The 23,608-nt window shown below is 40.5% G+C and overlaps 1 protein-coding gene across 2 annotated transcripts in view; it reads left to right on the top strand.

Annotated features, from left to right (window-relative positions):
- The window catches only part of STYK1 (serine/threonine/tyrosine kinase 1), a 45,807-nt gene extending 23,021 nt beyond the window's left edge, over positions 1-22,786 (top strand). For both annotated transcript variants that reach the window (XM_060658376.3, XM_060658375.3), the window contains exons 2-10: positions 5,347-5,491; positions 6,167-6,301; positions 8,947-9,213; positions 9,992-10,173; positions 12,747-12,830; positions 15,184-15,392; positions 17,271-17,311; positions 18,164-18,260; positions 20,779-22,786. In XM_060658376.3, the coding sequence (XP_060514359.1) occupies positions 5,446-5,491; positions 6,167-6,301; positions 8,947-9,213; positions 9,992-10,173; positions 12,747-12,830; positions 15,184-15,392; positions 17,271-17,311; positions 18,164-18,260; positions 20,779-20,983 (1,266 nt within the window). In that variant the 5' untranslated portion in view covers positions 5,347-5,445 and the 3' untranslated portion in view covers positions 20,984-22,786. The remainder of the gene's footprint in view (positions 1-5,346; positions 5,492-6,166; positions 6,302-8,946; positions 9,214-9,991; positions 10,174-12,746; positions 12,831-15,183; positions 15,393-17,270; positions 17,312-18,163; positions 18,261-20,778) is intronic.
- Positions 22,787-23,608: the final 822 nt, after the last annotated feature.

Below are 23,608 nucleotides of genomic sequence, written 5' to 3'. Positions count from 1 at the left end.
TAGGAAGGACGGCTTGCTGTTCAGAATGTTAAAGACTGATTTTGGAATCCTGTAGATAGATCTGAGCAATTCTTTTCGATCTCATTTCCAATTTAACACGTTCATTCCATTAAATGGTGTTTTGTTTTGTTTGTTTTGCTAGGACATCTCATGGATGAGGAAGAAGGGGGAGGGGAAGAGGGGAGTCAGCTGGAAGGCAAACTGTCTCAGTCTGGGAGCTGCTACCTCTGTATGTTTTACTCTCCTCACCCAAAGCCTTTGGGTCCTCTGCCCCAAGGTCCATAGCTATTAATAACTCCCTTACCCAGTGTGGCATTCATCTGAGTGGGTGGGTCACTTGTCTTTATAAAAACAACATGGCTGGCAGATCCATTTGTGTTGATACACAGGTGGTAAGGTTGAGGGTGGAGGCTGGTGTAACGTTTAACCATATCTTACGGGAATGGGACCAGATGTTATACGGAGATCAGTCAAGTGATTACTCACAACACTTAGGCAGTTGGAGTGCGGGAGAATGGATCTAATTTTTAAAGTTCTGTTTGTACCCATTCATCAACCGATGGACATTTAGGTTCTTTCCATGTTTGGCTATTGTTGAAAGTGCTGCTGTAGATATTGGGGTGCAAGTGTGGTTTATACACACAATGGAATACTACTTGGCAATGAGAAAGAATGAAATCTGGCCTTTTGTAGCAACGTGGATGGAACTGGAGAGTGTTATGCTAAGTGAAATAATTCAGACAGAGAAAGACAGATACCATATGTTTTCACTCATATGTGCATCCTGAGAAACTTAACAGAAGACCACGGGGGAGGGCAAGGAAAAAAAGTTAGAGAGGGAGGGAGCCAAACCATAAAAGACTCTTAAAAACTGAGAATAAACTGAAGGTTGATGGGGGGTGGGAGGGAGGGAAAAGTGGGTGATGGGCATTGAGGAGGGCACCTGTTGGGATGAGCACTGGGTGTTGTATGGAAACCAAGCTGCCAATAAGTTTCATATTCAAAAAATAAATAAATAAAATAATAATCATAAACAAATAAAGTTCTATTTGTAGATGTATTTTGGTAAGATGAGTTTCTTCTGGACACCCATGAGTAAATTGCTGATCATATCTGGGAGACTATTGTGCTCACTGGACAGAAGTGTGGCTCGTGGAGGTTGCACTATTCTTGGAAATAGAACTGTCTTTGTGTGTAATGAAACAGACAGAGAGGGGACGTGGCATTATGCTTGCATCGTGCCTATGCATGAGGGTTTGGAGAGTTTATGTTAAATAGTTAGCTTAATTTCAGTTATAGTCATTCGACTCCAGACTCTAATCGTGCGAAGATTTGAGCTGCACTGTACTCCCCATTTCATACTCCTTTGTATCTCTTTCTTCATCGTGCTGTTTCCTCCTCTCGGTTCTCAGTTCAAGAAGGGAGCTACGCTTTTCAATATGCCGACAGAAAGAAGAAACTGAGAAGAGAGAAAGTAAAGAATGATAACCACAAGTGAGGCAATAATATTGTTTTAATGAGAGGCCTGTCTGAGGGGATTTGACATTGTAGATATAGGTATGTGAAAGCTATAGGCAGCCAATGTACGTATGTTCCAGCCACCGAATAGAATGATCAGAATAAACAATTTCACAACTTTTCTAGATCCTTGATTCCAGTGGCTTGAATATAGTAAAACCTAGTGATACATGGTACCAAGGAGAGAACTGTGGGGTAATGTTTTACATGCGTGAGGATTTTACAGTCTAGGTAAGGAGAAGAAGCAGTAACCAGTATTATTTTTTTCTTTTTGAAGATTTTTTAAAATTTATTTTGAGAGAGAGAGAGAGAGTGAGTGAGCAGGGGAGGGACAGAGGGAGAGGCAGAGAGGGAATCTGAGGCAGGCTCCATGCTGCCAGCATGGAGCCCAATGCGGGGCTTGAACTCATGAACTGTGAGATCATGGCCTGAGCCGAAACCAAGAGTTGGACACTTAACTGATTAAGCCACCCAGGCACCCCTTGAAGATTTAATTTTTAAGTAATGTCTACACCCAGCATGAGCCTTGAACTCACAACCCCAAGATTAGGAGTCGCACACTCTACCGACTGAGCCAGCCAGGCGCCCCTATATATTTTTTCTTAACACAGTCAGAAAATGGTCTAGATATAATAGAAGGGGATAGAGTATTCGTCATATTGTACAGAAATGGTCAAGAACATTCTTCTAATACATAGGTTAGAAGCTAACCAATAGGAAAAGTTATCCTAGAAGGTTTGGGCACCAAGGCATGTGTTTTCTCACGTTGACACACTGGGCAGGCAGAGTCGTGTGGTAATTGAATATAAACTGCAGAGAAGAGAGCGATGTAGAGAGGAATATTGTCACTACGGGCAAATATGAGCATCTTCTGATATAAATGCTTTGGTGGGCTCTAAGTGGTAAGGTAAGTGTAGGCTTCCATGCATATGTGGGTAGGTATGGTTGGGTGTGTACACCTTAAAAATTCTAGACTCATGTGGTATGTTCCATAGGTCTCTAGCCAAACTGTAATAATTGGAAAGAGCTTATCATACAAAAACTATCTACTGAGTGGGCCTCACCATAGCCCTATACATTTGTTTCCTTGCTCCAGCATCTGATCACATTGGGCTTCTAGTTGTTAATAAACCTAGCTTCTTTAAAGTATCCATGCACAGGGGCGCCTGGGTGGCTCAGTCGGTCAAGCGGCCGACTTCGGTCGAGATCAGGTCATGATCTCACGGTCTGTGAGTTCGAGCCCCGCGTCGGGCTCTGTGCGGACAGCTCAGAGCCTGAATCCTGTTTTGGATTCTGTGTCTCCCTCTCTCTGACCCTCCCCCATTCATGCTCCGTCTCTCTCTGTTGCAAAAATAAATAAATGTTAAAAACATTTTTTTTAAAGTATCCATGCGCAAATAAAATTACACACAAATGAACATTGTTCAGGAAATGTAATAGAAGGTCATATTGTATCCAAATGACCACACTGTGCCCTGTAATAAGTGTGATATGTAGGTGCCAGGGTCTAGGCGTGGATTTGAGTCATTGGGTGCGGGTATGTTTGACCACGTGTCTGTAGTTGAGTCTGGCCCACCATGAGCAGTTCTAAGTGAGGATACATGTGCACACAGGCCTTTACATTTCTTCCTTCACTATGTATTAGTGGGTGCGTGGTTTGGCTTCTGGGCAGAGCTCGCAAGTCGGGGCTGGCTGCTGACTTTTTCTTACTGGTACTGTGGTTAAGAGAGATTATGTTCACAGAACATTCCCCAGAGAGCCAAACTCGTTTAACTGGCTGCTCCCTGGATGAACACAATTACATCTGATAATGCCCTGAAAGGGAAGTAAGAGGAAAGGAAAACAAGAATGAGAATGGCAGTGAGAAATTTTCAAATGGCTTTTGAATTCACCTGACTGAGCCAGTGTTTTATTGTTTAAGATCTCCTTCTCCACCTTCTCGAGGCTCTCTGATTCTGGCCCCATCCCAGGGCTTTTCCTTCCATGGGGTCTTGTGGAATTGTGGAAACGTTCTCAACCACCTTTCACCTTGCCTTTTTGGCTTATAACCAAATGAGATGGATGTTGTTATCTTATAATTCATTGAGTGCATAGATCCCTTTTTAGGTACAAGCCCACAGATAAGCAGGTGCCTCTCCTCTGTGCTATTTTCTTCCTGGCTACTCCTCTGTTTGCACGGGCTTTTGTCAACAAACCACACACCTGTCTTTCTTCTGGGTGGTAAGAAAACTGTTTAACTCTCATCTCCCCATAAAGAAGAGTGAAAAGGGGGTGTGGCTGGAACTGGAAGTTCTCTTTGTATGTGTTTCCAGCACTAAGTGACTCTGCCTCCATAAGTCACATTGTGGTTATTAGGACCAACAATAAAGCACAACAGACAATGTAGTAAAAGACCACCTAATATGGTGAATAGCACATATGTACAATATAGTATAATATTATATAAGCTACAGCTCTGATTCATAAAGTTTTACCTCGTTATCAAATCACTGCAAAACTAGATCATAAACTTAGGATCACCTAGACAGTGAAAAAAAAAACCACCACTGTTTTTTTTCCAGGTCAGTCAGCATTGACTAGAACCAGGGAAGACTCTTGTTTACCAAGGGCAAAATAAGGTTTGTAGATGGATATGAAAGAGTGGTAACCACCAGTTCTCTTCAGAAAGAAAGAACCAAGTTTTTGGAGGTGTAATTTCAAATATATGCTGATGATATAGAATTAAAAGTGATGTACATAAAGCATCTGTGGCCCAATAAGCAAGAAACTAAGAACTACCGTTTACTTGGAGGAGAATTGGGACTGGGATAAATGGAGAATGACGGGGTGGGAGAAAGATATTTATGGTATATCACTTTACCTTATTTCATATATATATATATATATATATATATATATATATATATATATATATAAATATACCTTATTACCTTATTATTTTATATAAAATAAAGGTAAAAATATATAAATATAAAATATAAATTAAGGTAAAATATAAAATAAAATAAGGTAATATAAAATATAAAATAAGGTAAAATACCTTATTATTTTATATATACATATATATGTATATATATAGTTTTAGAAAGAGAAAGAAGATGGCTTGGTTGCAATAATCCCTTTAATCTATCTACTTGTTAGAATGAATGCCTGTGTCTGTCTATATATAATGGGCAGGGGAAGGTCCAATTAAAAAATAAGTAATACCCAGAAAAAAATTAAACCTGCTTAGGATTTTTAAAAAAATGTTTATTTATTTATTTTGAGAGAGAGAGAAAGAGAGAGTGGGGGGGGGGGAGAGAGAGAGAGAGAAGAGAAGAGAAGAGAAGAGAAGAGAAGAGAATCCCAAGCAGGCTCTGCACTGTCAGCACAGAGCCTAATGTAAGGCTCCATCCCACAAACTGTGAGATCATGACCTGAGCCAAAATCAAGAGTTGGATGCTTAACCAACTGAGCCACCCAGGCACCCCGAACCTGCTTAGGATCATAGGGCAGGTAAATCATTCCCATATTGCCTGTGGACCACAATTGCTCAGACAGGTACTATGGACTCAAACATTGGAGCAGCGGTCTTGGGTAGAAGGGAAGCCTTTGAAATAATTTGAGAAATAATGGCATAAAAGGATGAAGCCAGATCAGGGCTATACTTCCTCTATAATAGAAAAAAGGGAAAATGCCAGGAAAAAATAAAGTTCTTCACACTTGAGTATCAGGCAGATGGATAAGATGAATAGATGACTCAGAAAGTTCCAGGTAGTCATGTACTTAATACCTAATGACTTATAGAGGTGTCTTAAAACTCTCTATGCTCCATTTAATGTTTTTTAGAACAACTCAGTCCTTGGGAATTCTTCTCAGTGGTGCCCTGTGCATTCTCTGAGGGCCAAGCATAGAAGTGGACAGCTGTGTGGCTGAGATGAGAGGGTCATGGCACGAATGCTATTGGAATGCAGTCTCAGTGACAAGCTGTGTGGTAAGGACAAACACCGCAGATGCCTATCTTCTGATTCTAGGATGACAGAGACTAAGGTCTGAACAAATTCTAGAAGGAGGATGAGATGACTTCTAGTAGAAATGAAGACGGTGTTGATAAAGGAATGGGCACACAGGAGGTCATTTTCTTTTTTATTTAATGCTTATTTATTTATTTTGAAAGAGAAAGAGAGAGAGAGAGTGCTCAAGCTGGGGAGGGGCAGAGAGAGAGGGAGAGAGAGAATCCCAAGCAGGCTCTGCACTGTCAGCACACAGCCTGATGCAGGGCTCAGTCCCATGAATCATGAGATCATGACCTGAGCCAGAATCAAGATTCAGATACTTAACTGATTGAGCCACCCAGGTGCCCAGGTCACTGTCTTTGAAGAGGGGGGCAAGTGCCAGAGATCCAGATGTTGCATCCTTAACCCCAGCAGGAAAAATGGAAGATGAGGCACAGAGCACACTTGATAGGCTGAGAAGCAGGGACACTGGGGTCTCTGATTAGAGAGCTGCTCCCCGTAGTGGTTCCACTGTATGCAAGTAGAGGGGAAGAAGGAAGAGATGATCATTTCATGTATGAGGAGCTGAGAACGGGTGGATAGGGGAAGTTGAGTGAATATCAGATTGGGGTTCTTTTTCAATCTCTTCTTTTCCTGCTTGATTTCCTACCCAGTTGTCCGGGAGCAGCAGTATGAGATCATCATCATCCCAACCATTCTGGTGGGCACTTTCCTCATCCTTCTTGCGGTCATCCTGTGGCTTTTTATCAGAGGGCAAAGAGCTCAACAACACTCTCCTGGACTCCGAGGTAAAACTCAAAGTGGGGCTGGGGAGAGGCTCAGGGAAGATGGAGATTACAGAAAATAAGACCCAAGTGTCAGTGAGCCCATGTCTATAAGGTGAGGTCCCCACTGTGGGAGAGGAGGTCTGGGGCCCCTCTTGTGGAGTTGAATGGAGGTGAGCTCTTCTCTAGGAAGTCATGAGTAGCAACTCAGTATGTGCTTGGTAGTTGAAACTACAATAGGCAAGAGAAGCCTCATGTGGCCTGTTTCTGTCTTCTTTTCCTACTGCACTATCAACTATTTGGCCATGTGAGTGTCTACATATTGGGAAGGAAGATTAGTAGGTAAAGCCCAAGGCCTTGTTACCAGCCTTGAAGGATGACATTTTACTATGTAATACATCCCAGCCCTGCTCTGTGCTCCTGGACTATGTGATGAAGAGGGGTAGCCTTCATAGCTGTCTCTGAAGTGTTAAGTAGGAGATGATGTCCTGTCCTGAAGCATATAATGCGAGAGATTTAGCTCACATGAAACTAAGGGTGAAAAGAAGGAAAAAAATTCCTGACAGTGATCAGAAACTGTATAGTGGCTGGTCCTCAATCCCTCTCTACATTTTATCCCCACTGTCTTTGAATTCACTTACAGAAAAACTTCTCAAAGGAGTTGTCTAAACTCATTCTGATGACTTCTACTTGTCACATTCTCTGAAGCTTTTATCCCCACCACTCTGCCAAAACAATTATTTCCAAGATCACCACTGACAGCTATATTGAGTCCTCATCGTGGCCTGTCAAAAGCATTTGACACAGTTTTGGGGCGCCTGGGTGGCGCAGTCGGTTAAGCGTCCGACTTCAGCCAGGTCACGATCTCGCGGTCCGTGAGTTCGAGCCCCGCGTCAGGCTCTGGGCTGATGGCTCGGAGCCTGGAGCCTGTTTCCGATTCTGTGTCTCCCTCTCTCTCTGCCCCTCCCCCGTTCATGCTCTGTCTCTCTCTGTCCCAAAAATAAATAAAAAAAAAAAAAAAAAAAAAAACGTTGAAAAGCATTTGACACAGTTTTGTACCTCTTCCTTCTCGAAACACTTCATTTTTCCTTTTAAATCTACAGTCACTTCCTAAACGATCTCCTTTTCAGTCTTATGGATTCAAACACTTTCTCTGATCTGAGTCTAGTCCCCCTTGAACTCCAGATTCCTATGTGAAACCACCCATTTTGTAGTTTGGATCCAATGCACATCTTTGTAATATGCCCAGAACAAAGGCCCTGCAATTCCCTCACAAATGTTCTCCCCCAATCGTCTTTTCTACTAGTAAATGGCAAGCCCTGTCTTCTATGTGTTCAGTCTAAAATCTTGAAGATTTCCTTGACTCGTCTCTCTCTTGCATTCCATGTCCAATCCTTTAGCAAATCCTGTCAACTCTATCTTCAGGATAAACCGAGGCAGCTCTCACCTCTCGTAGATCCTTGTAATGCACGCCTAACTGGATTCTCTACTACCACTATCCCTTTATGGTCTGTTCTCCACAGGACAGCAGAATTATTCTTTTAAGGCTTAAGTCAGTCCTGGCCATTCTCTCCTTGAAACAAAATAGAATGTTTTTTCTTTTTAGAATTAGAAAAGCCAAAATTCTTTCAATAACTTTCCATGACTTGGGCACTCTCTGGCCTTGTCTCATATAATTCTCCAGTTATCCCATATGGTTCCAGCTGTACTAACTTCATTTCTCTTCCTTAAATATATTAGGCATGCTTCTTTCCTGATGCCTTTGCTCTTACTGTTCCCTCTGTCTAGAATATCCTTCCCAATACAAGTATGGTTTGCTCTTTAGTTGCTTCCAGGCGTTTCTCAAATGTCATCTTATCAGAAATCCCTTTCCTGACCTTCAAATGTAAAATAGCATCATTGGTGTTTCTGACTTTGCTATTTTCCTTCATAACACTCATCACCTGGTTTGTTATTATCTGCTTCCTTTCTCCTACCATTAGAGGGTAATCATAAGAATCTGGACTTTGCCTATTCGCAACATCTAGAACAATGCCTGGCACACAACATGTGATATTTGTCGAATAGATGGAATGAATGATTGGAGATTTAATGAGAAGAATGAATTTCTCGTTTCCAATGGAGAAAAGTTGACTAAGAAAAGGGGAAAATACCAGAAGATTTTTTTTTGACTGAGGCTATAGGAAATATGCAATACTTAACTTTGGGAACATCTTAAGGGAGGAAGAATAACCATGGCTTGGAGTTGAGGAGTTATCCATACCGTCCTCTCCACCTTTAAAAGCCATTTGATCAACTTAATCAATAGCCCCTACTGGTAGCTACCACTACCTTTAAGTACCTGGAGGTAGAGTACCTATTCAGGAACTTCCTTAATTGTCTCCATGCTATACTTATACTGAACTATAATCCCAAGAGAGACAGAAAGGAAATGTCATTGCCACTTTCCAGAGATCCATCTTGAGTTGTCTCAGAAGTAATGGGGTTATTATAAATATTCTAGAAAGGTTGGTATTGATGCTGGTTCACAGAGAAGACTCAGAAGTTATCCTCACATTGGGCAGAGAGAAAATTGCCAAAGGGACTTCCTTGCCAGTTTGTTCCAGGTTCTGTCCTCCTGGAGTCCCTGGGGTAGGGAACTGGTGGTTGGTATCATCTTTTCGTTCTAGGCATTGCCCCTGTGCCTCCATCTAGGGGCTTAAGCTTGGAGGCAGCAGGTCATGGAGGAAGCGTGTTTGTGCCACTTAAAGAGACATCGGTGGAAAGCCTCCTACAAACCATGACTCATGCTCTGGCTAAGCTGCAAGTGCCCCGGGAGCAATTCTGTGATTCTCTGGAGCAGATCCACAGTGGTAGTTATGGAGCCATCTATCGAACCAAGATGTACACTGGGGACCCTGCTAAGCCAAAGAGTGTTGTCATCAAGGCTTTGAAAGGTAAAAGGAGAAGTGTTTGACTTCCTTTCCCCTTTTTCACGTTTCCACTGCGAGCCCTCAACAGTGAATGCTGACAAGCTTGCCGACATGAAGACTAATCAACAGATAGCTGGGATCACCATTGTGTGCAGGATAAGAAGGGAAGAGGAAGTGAAAACTTGAGGCCGAAATGTTTTCTTTAGGGACCTTCCCTAGCTCAAGCTTGCTTATTGAGGCTGCTAGAAGTCAGTTTTTCATATGGATATTACTTGCATGAGGATTTTGAAGTTGTTCCTTCTTTTTCTGCACTATCACTTTCCCTAATACTGTCTTCTTCCCTTCCTTCTTCCTCCCTCCCTCCTTTCCTTCCTCCTCCCTCCCTTCCTTCCTTCCTTCCTTCCTTCCTTCCTTCCTTCTTTTCTTCCTCCCTCCCTCTTTCCCCTTTTTTTTTCTTTCATATGGGCCAGTAATAGGGGCTAGATACAACAGAACAAGGATAGGATAAGCAAGAATACTAATCAAAAGGCCTAGGCAGTGATCATATTTGAATGTGAACACTTGTCTATTTAGGCAAATGAAAGCCTATCCAGTTCTAAAACCTATGATTCTATGTTAGCTTTGACAAAAAAGCAGTGACATTGAGGATTATCTTCTAATTAGTTCCCTTTCTATTTACTTTTTGTCTATACTTACTCTCCTTTGGAGCTTTGCCATCTGAGGTTGCTTCCTCCCTCATACCTCCCATTTTATTGGTAATGTTCTGATTACTCACTTCCCATCGCTCTCCTGTCCTCCACAGAACCAGTTGGGCTCTATGAGGTGCAGGATTTCTTAGGGCGAATCCAATTCTATCAGTACTTGGGGAAGCACAAGAACCTGGTACAGCTGGAAGGCTGCTGCACAGAAGGGCTGCCACTCTATATGGTGTTGGAGGATGTGGCCCAAGGAGACCTGCTCAGCTTTCTCTGGACCTGCCGGCGGGTAAGCGGTAGCGTAGAGGTGTTAGGAAGGAAAGGCTTGACCTGGCTGATTAGCTGTTCACATGTCAATTAGCCTGGCAAATGATGAAGCAGAGAGACATTATAGTAACATAACAGAATGACTGAGTATCACCATCCAATAGAACTTTTTATGATGATAGAAATGTTCTATATCTGCTCTGTCCAAAATGGTAGCCATTAATCACATGCGGCTATGGAGCACTTGCAATGTGGCTGATGTGACTGAGAAACTGAATTGCTAATTTTATTTAATTTTAAATAATAAACTTTTAAATAGCCACATGTGGCTAATGGCTACCAGATTGGGCAGTGCAGATTAGAATATGAACTCTACGCTTTGCATCGTACTAGCTGTGTGACTTTGGGCAGGCCACCTCTCTGAGCCTGAATTTTCTGAATCTGTAAAATGGGGATAAAAATAAATTATTATGAAAATTAACAGAAATTATGCATGTAAAAACTCTTGTTAGTACTGCTTGTAATTTTGTTGCTGTTAGTCTTAAGTGTGTCTTCTATTCCGTAACATTGCTCTAGTGTGCCAGGGTGGATGAGGCGAAATCAGCTTGAAAGTTTTTGTACTTTAAATTCTTATTAAAAAAAATTTAAGTGTTCAGAAATTTCCAGACTAAAATGCAAGTTCTTTTCCTTACAATTTTCCTACTTCTCTATATATTCGTCTTTCTGAAGTGCTGCATTTTCCTAGTTAGTTCCTCACTTACCAATGGACAAGTTCAATATTAATCAAGCCTCCTCAATAGACTGATTATTTTACTACTAATTGTGTATGATAAAGGGACCCTGTTTTCATCCAAACGAGGTACAAACAGGATGATGTGCAAGTCTTTAGGCGTTTAAATCTTTTTAAGAGGTTATCCATCTGTAACTTGTTCTCTGCTCTAACCTCACTAGCTTCTATTTTCAAAACAATTATGCTTCTCTATTTTAGACCATTGGAACATGCTTTCCTCATTACACCAAACTTCTCCCTTCTCTTTTTTGCATAGTCATTGTCCACTCATCCTTCAGATCTTTTCTTGTCGCCATCATGTGCTATTTTCCATGACTTTCATGGTGCATATATTTATGCATGATTATTTGATTATGATTCACACGTGTTTGTCACATTGTAAGATCCGGAAGGCAGCAGATACGTTTATTTTGCTCCCTCTTGTGTTCTGAGGTCCTAAGATGGAACATGGCACATATTAGGCGTTCAATGATGATGTGTTGGATTAATGTGCTTAATTATCACTCTCTCTGACACACACACACACACACACACACACACACACACTATCCCAGGAAAATTGTTGCTTTATCCAGGGGATAGTCTTATATATATTTGTCTTTCTTACCTGCTATTCTATTCTTCTTTCATTCTGTGATTCATCTACATTCTGTATTGTTTTTCCAGGCCAGTAAATCATTGTACTTCTCTGCATATCTGAGAATCTCTGATATTAGCCTCTCCTTGAATCTTAGTCCCTATGTTTTTGTATCTTTTCTTTTGCCTTGATACTTGCATTTAAGAACTCTGCTTATTAAATTCAACACCCCGAAAATAAATAATCCAGTAAGAAATGGGCGGAAGACACAGACATTTTTCCAAAGACATACTAATGGCTAACAGACACATGAAAAGATGCTCAACACCACTCATCAACAGGAAAATACAAATAAAAGAAGCCCATGAGATACCACCTCATGCCTGTCAGAATGACTAAAATTAACAACACAGGAAACAACAGATGTTGGCAAGGATGTGGAGAAAGGGGAACTCTCTTACACTGTTGGTGGGAATGCAAACTGATGCAGCCACTCTGGAAAACAGTGTGGAGGTTCCTCAAAAAGTTAAAAATAGAACTACCCTACAATCCAGCCATTGCACTACTAGGTATTTACCCAAAGGATACAAAAATACTGATTCAAAGGGGCATATGCACCCCAATGTTTAGAGTAGCACTATCAACAATAGCCAAACTATGGAGAGAGCCCAAATGTCCATTGACTGGTGAATGGATAAAGAAGGTGTGGTGTGTACAAAGAAATATTACTCAGCCATCAAAAGGAATGAAATCTTGCCATTTGCAATGATGTGGATGGAGCTTGAGCATATTATGCTAAGTGAAATAAGTCAGTTGGAGAAAGACAAATACCATATGATTTCACTCATATGTGGAATTTAAGAAACAAAACAGATGAACATAGGGGAAGGGGGAAAAAAGAGAGGGAAGCAAATCATAAAAGCTTCTTAACTATAGAGAACAAACTGAGGGTTGCTGTGGTGGGGCGGTGCGGGGGGGGGGGACGATGGGCTTGATGGGTGATGGGTATTAAGGAGGGCACTTGTGATGAGCACTGATGTAATATGTGGATGATGAATCACTGAATTCTGTACCTGAAACCAATATTGCCCTATATGTTAACCAACTAGACTTTAAATTAAAACTTAAAAAAAGAGAATATCTCTGTGTCTCTCTCTCTCTCTCTTTTTTTTTTTTTCAAATCTGTTCATGTCATTCTGATATAATGCTTTTATCTTTGTCTCTTTAGGATGTGATGACCATGGATGGCCTTCTCTATGATCTCACAGAAAAACAAGTATATCACATCGGAAGGCAGGTCCTCCAGGCTTTGGTAAGGCTGGGCAAAATGACCACAGATAGTATGGATGTTTCTTGTTAGCCTGGTGTTTGAAATCATATTTCTAATATTTATATTTCCAAATGGGGTATACATTATAGAGAAAATCAAATGGAAGTTAGGGGGCAGAAACCTAAGCACTGATAAATTGTTTTCACTTCTTTCTTTATGAAATTATTTAGATAATATACTACAAGATGGTAATTCTGGGAAGAAAGTAGTCAACTTAGGGTTTGTAGAAGGAACAGGACAGGTTTTAAAAGGTTTCTCAGTCTTGGGGCACCTGGGTAGCTCAGTTGGTTGAACGTCCTACTTTGGCTCAGGTCGTGCTCTCGCGGTTGGTGGGTCTGAGCCCCGCATCGGGTTCTGTGCTGACAGCTCCGAGCCTGGAGATGGTTTGGGATTCTGTGTGTGTGTGTGTCTCTCTCTGCCCCTCCCCCGCTCATGCTCTGTCTCTGTGTCTCAAAAATAAAATAGACATTACAAGGGTTTCTCAATCTTAAAGGTCAAAACTCAGGGCCAAGAGTTAGATGCTTTATATTCTTACTTTCTCATATATACTAACATGAAGAGATATAAAATGGCAAATAATGAGCAAGTTGGGAGGAGACACAGGAAGAGAAACCAAATGGGTGAAAGGCTGCAGAGCCACAAGGAAGTGTACAATTTTGTACCTGAAAAACAAGAAAGACTAGTTCAGGACACGTTTGGTTGGAGACTTGTTTTGATACCAAATGTGAGAGGAAATATATAAACTTCAAAAAGAACAAGGAATAGTGGGAGAGAAGATATCAGAAGGGACAACAGTGAGATCATTCCTTCGTTTTAAACCAACTTAGATAAAGAGGTAAGAGAAAGCAAGATTTAAGAGAAAAAAAAATGTACCTTTGTCAGGATTAACCAGGAAATTTAGATGACAATTTCTATGAAGTTATTTAGATAATAGCGTTTAACATTAGCATTTGGTATATAAAATCAGCATCTGTGAGGCTACTTGTTTAAGTGTTTGGTATATCTTGCCCCCTCGAGATGTGAAATGTACCAGGGATATAAATGGAATCTGGGAAAGCTTAGAAAAGAAGGAGTGAGGTGCGAAAGAGCAGTAGTATATATGTATAAATGAATATTGTCTACAGTGTTTGGAAGGCCTAATTGGTATGTCCCCTTGATAAAGTCTGGGTGTCAGAATACAGCCTACCTTGTATTCTGAGCCACAACTGTGGTGGTGCCCCACGGGGATGCGTTGACCAGGTTACCAGGTTCAAGATTACCAGTTACAAGGCAATATCATACTATCTTTTTTCTTAATTTTAACAACCACAAAGTCACGACATTCTTTAATTCTTTAATAATTTCTTTGCTCTAAAACTTTGCCTCACGGGGACAGAAAACTGCCAGTCACTGGTTCCTTCATCATCAAGGACTGGAAATGACCATCTTACCCTCTTTTTTTTTTTTTTTTTTTTAAATGTCATTCTTGTTTAGCAGTCATGGACCTCAATCTCTAGCTCTTTGGTCATGTATAGACTTTCAGCTTCTTATCCCTTGAATAGCCTGATGTTGGGGGGAAAGGATTGCAGCAAATCAGCATCATCCAGATGCAATGGTTTTTAAATGCTTTGTTGGCTGTGCTAGAATCATTGTGACACTTCATAAAAATAAAGATTACCAGGTTCCTCTTCCTAGATTTTGGTTAAGTACAGCTGGTGTGGAAAGTGTGTGTTTTTCAAAAGCTCTCAGGCAATTAATTCTTATCTGCAGCCTGGCTTGAGAATTATTAGTAGAATTTGTGGTACTTCCTATGAATTAGAATACCTCGTTCTGGTTACTACCACTCAAAACGGTGTGGCTTTACGTAATCATTTAGATTTATCGCAAAGATATTTCCCTAACTCACCTTAGTTATTTTAGGGACAAAATGAGATGATATAAAGCTCTGTGTAAATTCATTAGTATGGCACTCAATTTCACTGTGTATATATTACCTTGTTTGGGTGATTGCTGCTAGAAACTTGAAACCGGCTTCCTTTTCTGATAGCTAGCTGGGTCCTATCTGAGAGGAATGTAAAATCAGGCAGGAGTCAGAGCTTGACTCAGAGCGGGTGATCATACTTTCCAAACCTTATTAAAGCTATCCGGATTATTTGTTCAGTTTGGTAATCCTAAACACAGTGCAAAAATGTGCGATTCATTAGAGTGCCTTGGAAGTGATATGTCGTTATCAATGAGGCTTGTTCAGAGTTGAAAATGTCCTTGTCTTTTTGAGGATTCCTAGGACTGTTTCTCCTTGTCTGTGACTCGAGCCATGACCTCAGACAGCTGATCCATCTTTATCTTATGCTGACAGGAATTTCTCCAGGATAAGCATCTGTTCCATGGGGATGTGGCAGCCAGGAATATCCTGATCCAATGTGATCTTACTGCTAAGCTCTGTGGATTGGGCCTGGCTTATGAAGTCCATGCCCGAGGGGCCATCCCAGCTACTTACCCCATACCTCTCAAGTGGCTCGCCCCAGAACGGCTTCTGCTGAGACCAGCTGGCATCAGAGGAGATGTGTACGGTTTGTTCCTGCCCTTTGGACTTCTTCCCTTCTTTTTTCTTTATTTATTTTGGGGAGATAGAGAGAGAGAGAGAGATTGAGCGTGATGGGGTGAGGGGCAGAGAGAGAGGGAGAGAGAATCCCAAGCGGGCTCCCTGCTGTCAGTGCAGAGCCTGATGCAGGGCTTGATCTCTCTAACCGTGAGATCATGACCGGAGCTGAAATCAAGTCAGAGCCACCCAGGTGTCCCAGACTTCTTCCCTTCTTGACCTAGGTGTCCTCCAGTCCCTGACCATGACTGTGTCTATTGTCAGTTATGTCTACATGTGAAATCTCTATTTAGAAGTCAGACAGACTCTCAAGGGGAAATGTGTGTTTTGTGACAGAGCTCATATTGGGCATTTGGCTACAGTCCTTTTTAGTGTCTTTTTAAGTATGACTCCTGTATTAGATTAGCAGCCATAATTAGGAAAGAGAAAAGAAAAATGAAAAGATTATTCATACCAATATCCAAGGATTTAATCTAGTAGAGTCCCCTTTATCTGAAGGAGGTAGGTCCACTTAATCAAAAGCTGTTAAACTAGTAATTATTAAAATAAAAAGAAATATACATACTTCAAATAATTTATTTTGGCTTAAAACATATAAATATGTATGTATTGATTGGTCTTTTAGGGGAGGGCCAAGGCTTTTTCTATGAGGATGGACCTCCTAAATGAAGTTATACATTGTATTTCTTGTGTAAAAGCATTCATAATACATTATTTTTGAGTTTTTGCGTGCGATGATTCTGAGTGAGAAATTTGAAAAAAATTGTGAAGCAATTTGACTGCAGACATTGATTATTATTTTTTCCAATTTTCTACTGTTGGCTCTCCCACACAATTGGACAACACTTTCTTTTTAGCAGCTTATTTTTATAGAATACTTTCAAAGCATCCAACCTAGTTTTCAGGAGCTAATGCATTTTTTTTTGCATTGATATTTAATTCATTACATAATTACATTGATACATATGATGGCGTAAACAGTATTGTAAAGAATCATGATTGGTTTTTGGTAACCAGATAATTCAGCAGCTTGGAGAAGCACAGAGAGGTAATATAGAATATCTTACTAGCCTGAATGTTGTGAGCAGCAGAAAAAATTTAGAACATCAGTTAATATGGTGAGTCAATCAAAAGACTTCCACTGCTGTTTCACTCACATCTGCTTTTCAGTAGGGGTCTGGGAGTAATAAGTTTAACTGGGAAATATTGCTTGTTTAATGATGATGTTATAGAATAGTGAAATATACATCTCTCAAATCATATTGCTCTGGCAAATATCTATTCCCATTATGTGTAACGCTTGCTCTGTTAATGTGTTTCCTAGGTTTGGGCAGTTAGAGCTATTGAGGAAATAGTAGATAAATGATTAAAGCCTCACTGGGATTTGTGCTAAGAATAAAGGTTAGAATTTCAGCAGGAAGAAATGGAAAGGATGAAAAGGATGCACAGTGTCATTTCTTTTTGTTTGCGTAGATGTGTTTGTGTGTTTCCATAAATATACACACAGTGTAGCAAATAATAATAAACATCCATTAATGTGAAATGTAGAAGAAAGGAGACATAAAGCCAGTCCACAAAGAGATTAGACTTGAAGGGGATTGAGCAGCAGTGCTTTCTAATTACGTTGCTTATGTTATCAGACACCCTTAATTTCCCCTTCATTGTCTTCGGGATTGAGCAGCAGTGCTTTCTAATTACGTTGCTTATGTTATCAGACACCCTTAATTTCCCCTTCATTGTCTTCTTTATAGGGTTCTTATTTGAAGACCTCTGAGAGTTGAAATGAGCTCTCTTTAGGAAAGGCAGAAATAGAAACTAAGTAAATGGCTTTGTTTCTTTCACAGCTGGTCCTTTGGGATCCTGCTTTATGAGATGGTGACTCTAGGTAAGGAGGGTCCCTAAAGTAGTATGTACCTGGATGCAAATATCCAAGTATGTTTATTTGAGTGGGGGGTGACATATTCTATGAGGAGAGGTTTCCCTACAATCTCAGGTTTTAACTGGGCTGACATGAAATCCCCCTCATCCTTTTAGCTTTTTTTTTTTTTTTTTTTTTTGCTTTCTTTTCCTTAACACTTTACCAATTCCAAAGCATATTTTAAAGTCCAAAGAATAATTCCAAGGGTGATTTTTTTTTTTTAATTTTTTTTCAACGTTTTTATTTTTATTTTTGGGACAGAGAGAGACAGAGCATGAACGGGGGAGGGGCAGAGAGAGAGGGAGACACAGAATCGGAAACAGGCTCCAGGCTCCGAGCCATCAGCCCAGAGCCCAACGCGGGGCTCGAACTCACGGACCGTGAGATCGTGACCTGGCTGAAGTCGGACGCTTAACCGACTGCGCCACCCTGGCGCCCCCCAAGGGTGATTTTGTATAAACATAAATGTATTGTCCTGAGATGTATTAATCCATTTGATTGAGAAAATGCAGTATTTTCCCGTGCTTGGGGAGTAGAGGGCACGTCTCATTTCTCACTTTGCTTTGTTACTTTTGTAAAGACTCAACGTTATCCTAAATTTTCAGGTTTTTTCCTCCCAAACACCTTTTCTACCCCCCAGACTCTCTAAGCTGTGTCCTTACTTGATCACCAGGGAACACTTATATTGTCTCTGGTATTTTCCCCTTGGCTCCACCTTTTGCAGGCAATTAGCCCCGGTGCATGAAGAGTCATGTTATAGTTGGTATTCTAGAGGACCTAAGGTTCCCTTGCTGCTCTCCTTTTTTTCCATGCCAACAGGGGCACCGCCATATCCTGAAGTTCCTCCAACCAGCATCCTGCAGCATCTCCAAAGAAGGAAAATTATGAAGAAACCAAGTAGTTGCACGCATACCATGTAAGTGGCTTTTAGGACCTACTCTCCTCTCATTACAATGCCTTTTTGATCCCCATCGATCTTGCCCTTCTAAAGTGGCTCAGATGATCCCTATCTGTCCTTTATGTGCTAATATACAGCCTTAGACATACCTATGCGGTAAAATACATCTGCTCATATGTCATATATATTTACATATGTGTATATGTGTGTGTATATCTGTGTACACACACACACAATGTTGAAGCAACTACTGAGAACTATATGAGGGTTCTAAGTAGATAAAGTTTAGCTCTTTCAGAACCTTCTAAAATAGGTAAGGAGGGGACCAAATCCAACGCAAATATAGTAGTGTTTTGTCTGTCTAAATGTCAGTATCAGTCAGAGACTGCCAGCCTCAGCTCTAATATGGCTGCCATAAAATCCATTCCCCTAGTTACTCACTGGCTCTCATTAGCATTTAACTTTTAAAAACTATGGACTATCTATTTTTTTCCAATTCTGATCAAATTAGAAGTCAACCAGAAGAAGGAGGGTAGGAAGAAATTAGAAAGATGGGAGGAATAGCCAATAACGTCAGCAGAAAGGGACAGCTGGCGAGCCAATGCAGAGGCAGAAAATGGAAAAATTAAAAATTACACACAGAGTTTCAAAACCAATGAAGTACAAAAAGGGCTTGTTAAAGAATATAAGGAAAGGTTAAAATATTTATAAGAAGTCAGGGGAGAATATATTAATATACATTTCTTATAAAATTATTGGTATTTATAAATTTTTCAGCGTTGAAAGGGTAAATTTCCATCACCTGAGTTTCACATCAATGAACAGTGACTGTATCAAGCAGATTATAAGTGTTAAATATCATAACTATATATATATATATGTATACACACACACACACATACACACTCACACACATGCATATATATATATAGTATAATAATACTGCTTGGATACACTGGAATGATTGTTGAAAACTTTCTTGTTGACTTTTTTAATGTGTAAAAAGCTGTCCTTTATATTGGCGGGGGGAGACACTGAACCAATAAAGTATCTGATCTTCAAGAATTTAGTATTGGGATGAGGAGATATCTAAAAGCAATATGAAAATCAACATAAAATGGGAGGCCATATAAAAGAATGATGAAAAGTTCAGACTCAGGTCATAGAGTCAAAAAGACACATGTTCACTCCTAGTCCTGCTACTTTACTGAACATTGTTGACTTTTCTTGAAATACGTATAATGATAATCCTACCTCAATGTTATTGTGAGGCTAAAATAAAACAATGCATGTTAAGTTCCACTACCATGCCTTATAAAATAAGTAAGTTCTTGCTAAATGTTATCAGTGTTATTAAATTGGCATCTTTTACACTGTACAACAGTGAGGAGTGTGGGAGACGCAGCGTGGGCTGAGGTTTTTAAGGGAAGGTTGAACAGAAGAATTGAGACCTAAAACAAACCTGCAGGAAATGATGACCATAGAGGGTATTCAAGGAATTGGGCATAGCACCAGCAAAGACAGAGTTGGGTGTTAAAAACCACATCTAAGGCATTGCAAGACACTGACTTAGCTGGAGGAGAGGGTTCAGTTAGGCAAGGTCTCTGAGGCAGAGAAGCTAGCAGGGAGGATGTCAGCTTTACATGGGAGCCACTGTAGGTTCTTGAGAGGGATGAGACATGAAAAAAGTGTCTGATAACAGACATTATTCATTCTTTGTAAACTGGGCTGAAGAGAAGACAGCTTAAGGTGGTAAGTACTTTTATCTAGATTAAGGCAATTTCCTGGAGAAGCTAAATAATAAAAGAGGGAAATGGCCTGGGTTAATGAAAGGAAATATCTAATTAGCTAGATTACTCAAAATAATATGAATCATATTATTCTTCTTATTGTATTCTTCTTCTTCTATTTCTTATTTTCCTGGCTTAGTGTAGCTTTTACTGGGAGACACCCTATAGCCATGGCCTGTCATGCTACAAGTCAGTAACATCTAAAGATGAGAAACACTTAACTTGTGAGAGTTTTTGGTAATAGAATGAAAACAACTGCTTTGTCATACCGATTCCAGTTTGAGAAATCCTCAGTCATTCCTACTATAATTTTTTTTTTTTTTTTGGAGTTTACTTATTTATTTTGAGAGAGCAAGCAGGGGAGGGGCAGAGAGAGAGGGAGAAAGAGAGAGAATCCCAAGCAGGCTCCGCATGGTCAGCGTGGAGCCTGATGCAGGGCTCCAACCCACGAACCGCAAGATCATGACCTGAGCGGAAACCCAAGAGTCAGACGCTTAACCGACTGAGCCCCCCAGATGCCCCCAGTCATTCCTATTATAAAAAGGGCCCTGATGAGAAGATGATGTTAAAAGATTTAGTATTAGGAAAAGAAAGGAATATTATTCCCTGGGAAGAATATGAGAGGACAATGAGAAGTAGATTAAAGAATCGCGGGGTGGTGGTTGTTGTTAAGTTTTACTGGAAGAGATGTGTTCCTCAAATATTTGCCTTGTCAAGGAAGTCGGTTTCTCTTGCTCCCCTTTCAGGTACAATCTTATGAAGTCTTGCTGGCGCTGGAGTGAGGAGAGCCGCCCTTCACTCAAAGAGCTACACTCACGCCTCGAAACTGCCGCTCGATCTGCCAATGACAAGGCTGTGTTGCAAGTGCCCGAGCTGGTGGTGCCTGAGCTGTATGCAGCTGTCGCAGGTATCAGCCTGGAGAGCCTCTCCTACAGCTACAGCATCCTTTGAAGATCCTCGGGCACAAAACATTGACGGGTGATCACATCCTATTGGAAAGAACTCCTCCAAGGACAGAAAACGGCTTTCTAGCGGGGCATAAAGGGAGAAATAGGACCTTCCCCTACACATTTCCCTGGATACCTGAAGTGATGCGAGATGAGGCTCTCCACACCGTCTACCATGGAGACTGAGGAGTACAGTTTCATCTCTGCTGTCTCAGTCCTGAAGATCCAGGGTAGACTGTGGTGGATAGTAGCGTTGCAAAGAAGGGCTTGGAAATCTCCAGTGTTTGTCTGGCATTGCACTCATAAGCTGGCCCTCCCACCATAGGCTGGTTTCCTCTTGAAGCATACCTTTACCTAACTTATTACAGGGCCCAGAGAAGTTGCAGTCAGCTGAGGGAATAGAAAGCTGACAAAGAAGTTGATGAGAAAGAGAATTAAAAGGAGTATAGATGTGGACCAAGGTCATCCTTCAAAGAGGTGGTGGAGGAAGGAGATAAAGTTCTTCAATCCTGGTCCATCCTTGCGGGACTGGAGGAGGACCAGGAAGGAAAACTTCTGAGCTTCCCTTTGGGTACAGATAGGAGAAAGATGGTCTCCTTTTATCTACTTATGAGACAAGTGAACTCTGCTGGAAATACTTTTAACTAGAAGCTGGAGGGGTCCTTTCATGATTAAGAACATTCAACATCTATTGTTCATCAGACTAGCTTCCTGGTCCCCATAAGACTAGGGAAACTGAGCCTAGAGAGTCCATTAGGCTGACAATGAATATACAGTTGACCTTTGAACAATATAGGTTTGAAATGTGTGGGTTCCCTTACACATGGATTTTTTTTCTTGATAAATGCAGTGCAATACTGTAAATGTATTTTCTCTTCCTTATGATTTTAACATTTTCTTTTTTCTAGTTTATTTATTGTAAGATTACAGTATATAATACATAGAACATACGAAATATGTGTTGATTGACCGTTTATGTTTTTGGTAAGGCTTCTGGTCAACTGTAGTTAAGTTTTGGAGTCCAAAGTTATATACAGATTTTTGACTGTGCAGGTGTCGGCGCACTTAATCCCTGTGTTGTTCAAGGGTCACCTGTACTATGTACTTAAAAAGTAGGAAATGTGAATGCTTAGTAGTCCAGAAGGTCTTTAAAAGGGTTAGAAAACTATGTCATCTGAGACAGAAGGATGGTAGTTTCTGCTTTTCAATCATTCACTGATGTACTGTGAAACTTCATTAAATTAATATTTATTGGGTAAAAATAGGATTTTCTAGTAGATAGCTGCCCAAATCTCTATAATAGGGAGCATGAAAGTAAATAAATGGAAATTAATGTCAACAGAAAAATTCAAGAGATAATCTACATTGCCAGAACACTGATTCCTCACGTGTAAATGGGGATAATACCTACCTCACAGGGTTGTTGTGAGGACTGAATGAGAATATATATATTTGGACAATATTTGGCACATATGTGCTCAATAAATGGTAGTTTCGTTATTTTTTCCCTTCCTACTCATATCTATTTCATTTAAAATCTGCTGTAGCCAAAAGGAGAACCTCAGTCTGCCAGTAACACTACAAGGCAGGACATGCTTAAAGGTGGTATGATACAGGGACGCCTGGGTGGCTTAGCTGGTTAAGCGTCCGACTTCAGCTCAGGTCATGATCTTACGGTTTGTGGGTTCGGGTCCCGCATTGGCCTCCGTGCTGACAGCTCAGAGCCTGGAGCCTGCTTCAGATTCTGTGTCTCCCTCTTTCTCTCCCCCTCCCTTGCTCACACTCGGTCTCTCTCTGTCTTTCAAATAAATAAGTAAATGTTAAAAACATTTTTTTAAACAAGTCTCACATGACTAAAATAATGAGGTCATCGTTTTTGTGTGAGCTTCTGGATGATGATAGTAGCCTCCTACTGTTTAAAAATACTGAAAATATCATGATGATGACAATTTATCTGAACAAGTTATCTGTGATTTTAAAGAATATTCTGGGTGCTCTGGAGGGACATCTAAGGCTGCCATAGGAAACATAGCTGGCAGCTGAAAATTTTGTAGAAGTTGGAATCCTGATGGAGTCATGATGAGTCATTCAACTGAATAATGATTCTTGCATCTGTAGGAATACCACAATGATTCCTCAGGATTTAAATGGGTGTTAAGCTGCAATAGGGAGAAGGGAGATAGAGTGGCTTGGCACAAAATGATAAAGTCCTATGGAATCTTGTTGTTTCTTGCCTGTTCACATAAGTCAGATTTACAAAATACTTATGTATTTATTCAAATGTTTTTAAAAAGGTGTTAGGGCCAACTGTGCCAGGCATTGTTCTAGATGTTGGATAAAACAGAGGGCTTTTGATTACAGTCTGGAAAGAGACTGTATGTATATATTTGTGTAGGTATAATTATAAATTATGGTTAAGCGCTATGAGGAAAAAGTATAGGATAGTAGAATGAGATATAAAATGAGGGCCTCCCTGAAGAGATGGTATTTAAACCCAGACAAAAAGTGAGGAGGGGAACCATCCAGGAGAGGGACTATATGTGTGAAAACTCTGGGGCAAGGAAAAAAAAAAAGCATAATTTATTTGAGGAACTGCAAATAGGCAAGTGGATGGGGACATACTGAAGTT

Source organism: Panthera onca, chromosome B4 (genome assembly GCF_046562875.1).
Source record: "Panthera onca isolate mPanOnc1 chromosome B4, mPanOnc1 haplotype 2, whole genome shotgun sequence".
Classification (NCBI taxonomy): Eukaryota; Metazoa; Chordata; class Mammalia; order Carnivora; family Felidae; genus Panthera; species Panthera onca.
Note: the sequence above shows the minus strand (reverse complement) of the source record. Positions and strands in the feature narration are given on the sequence as shown.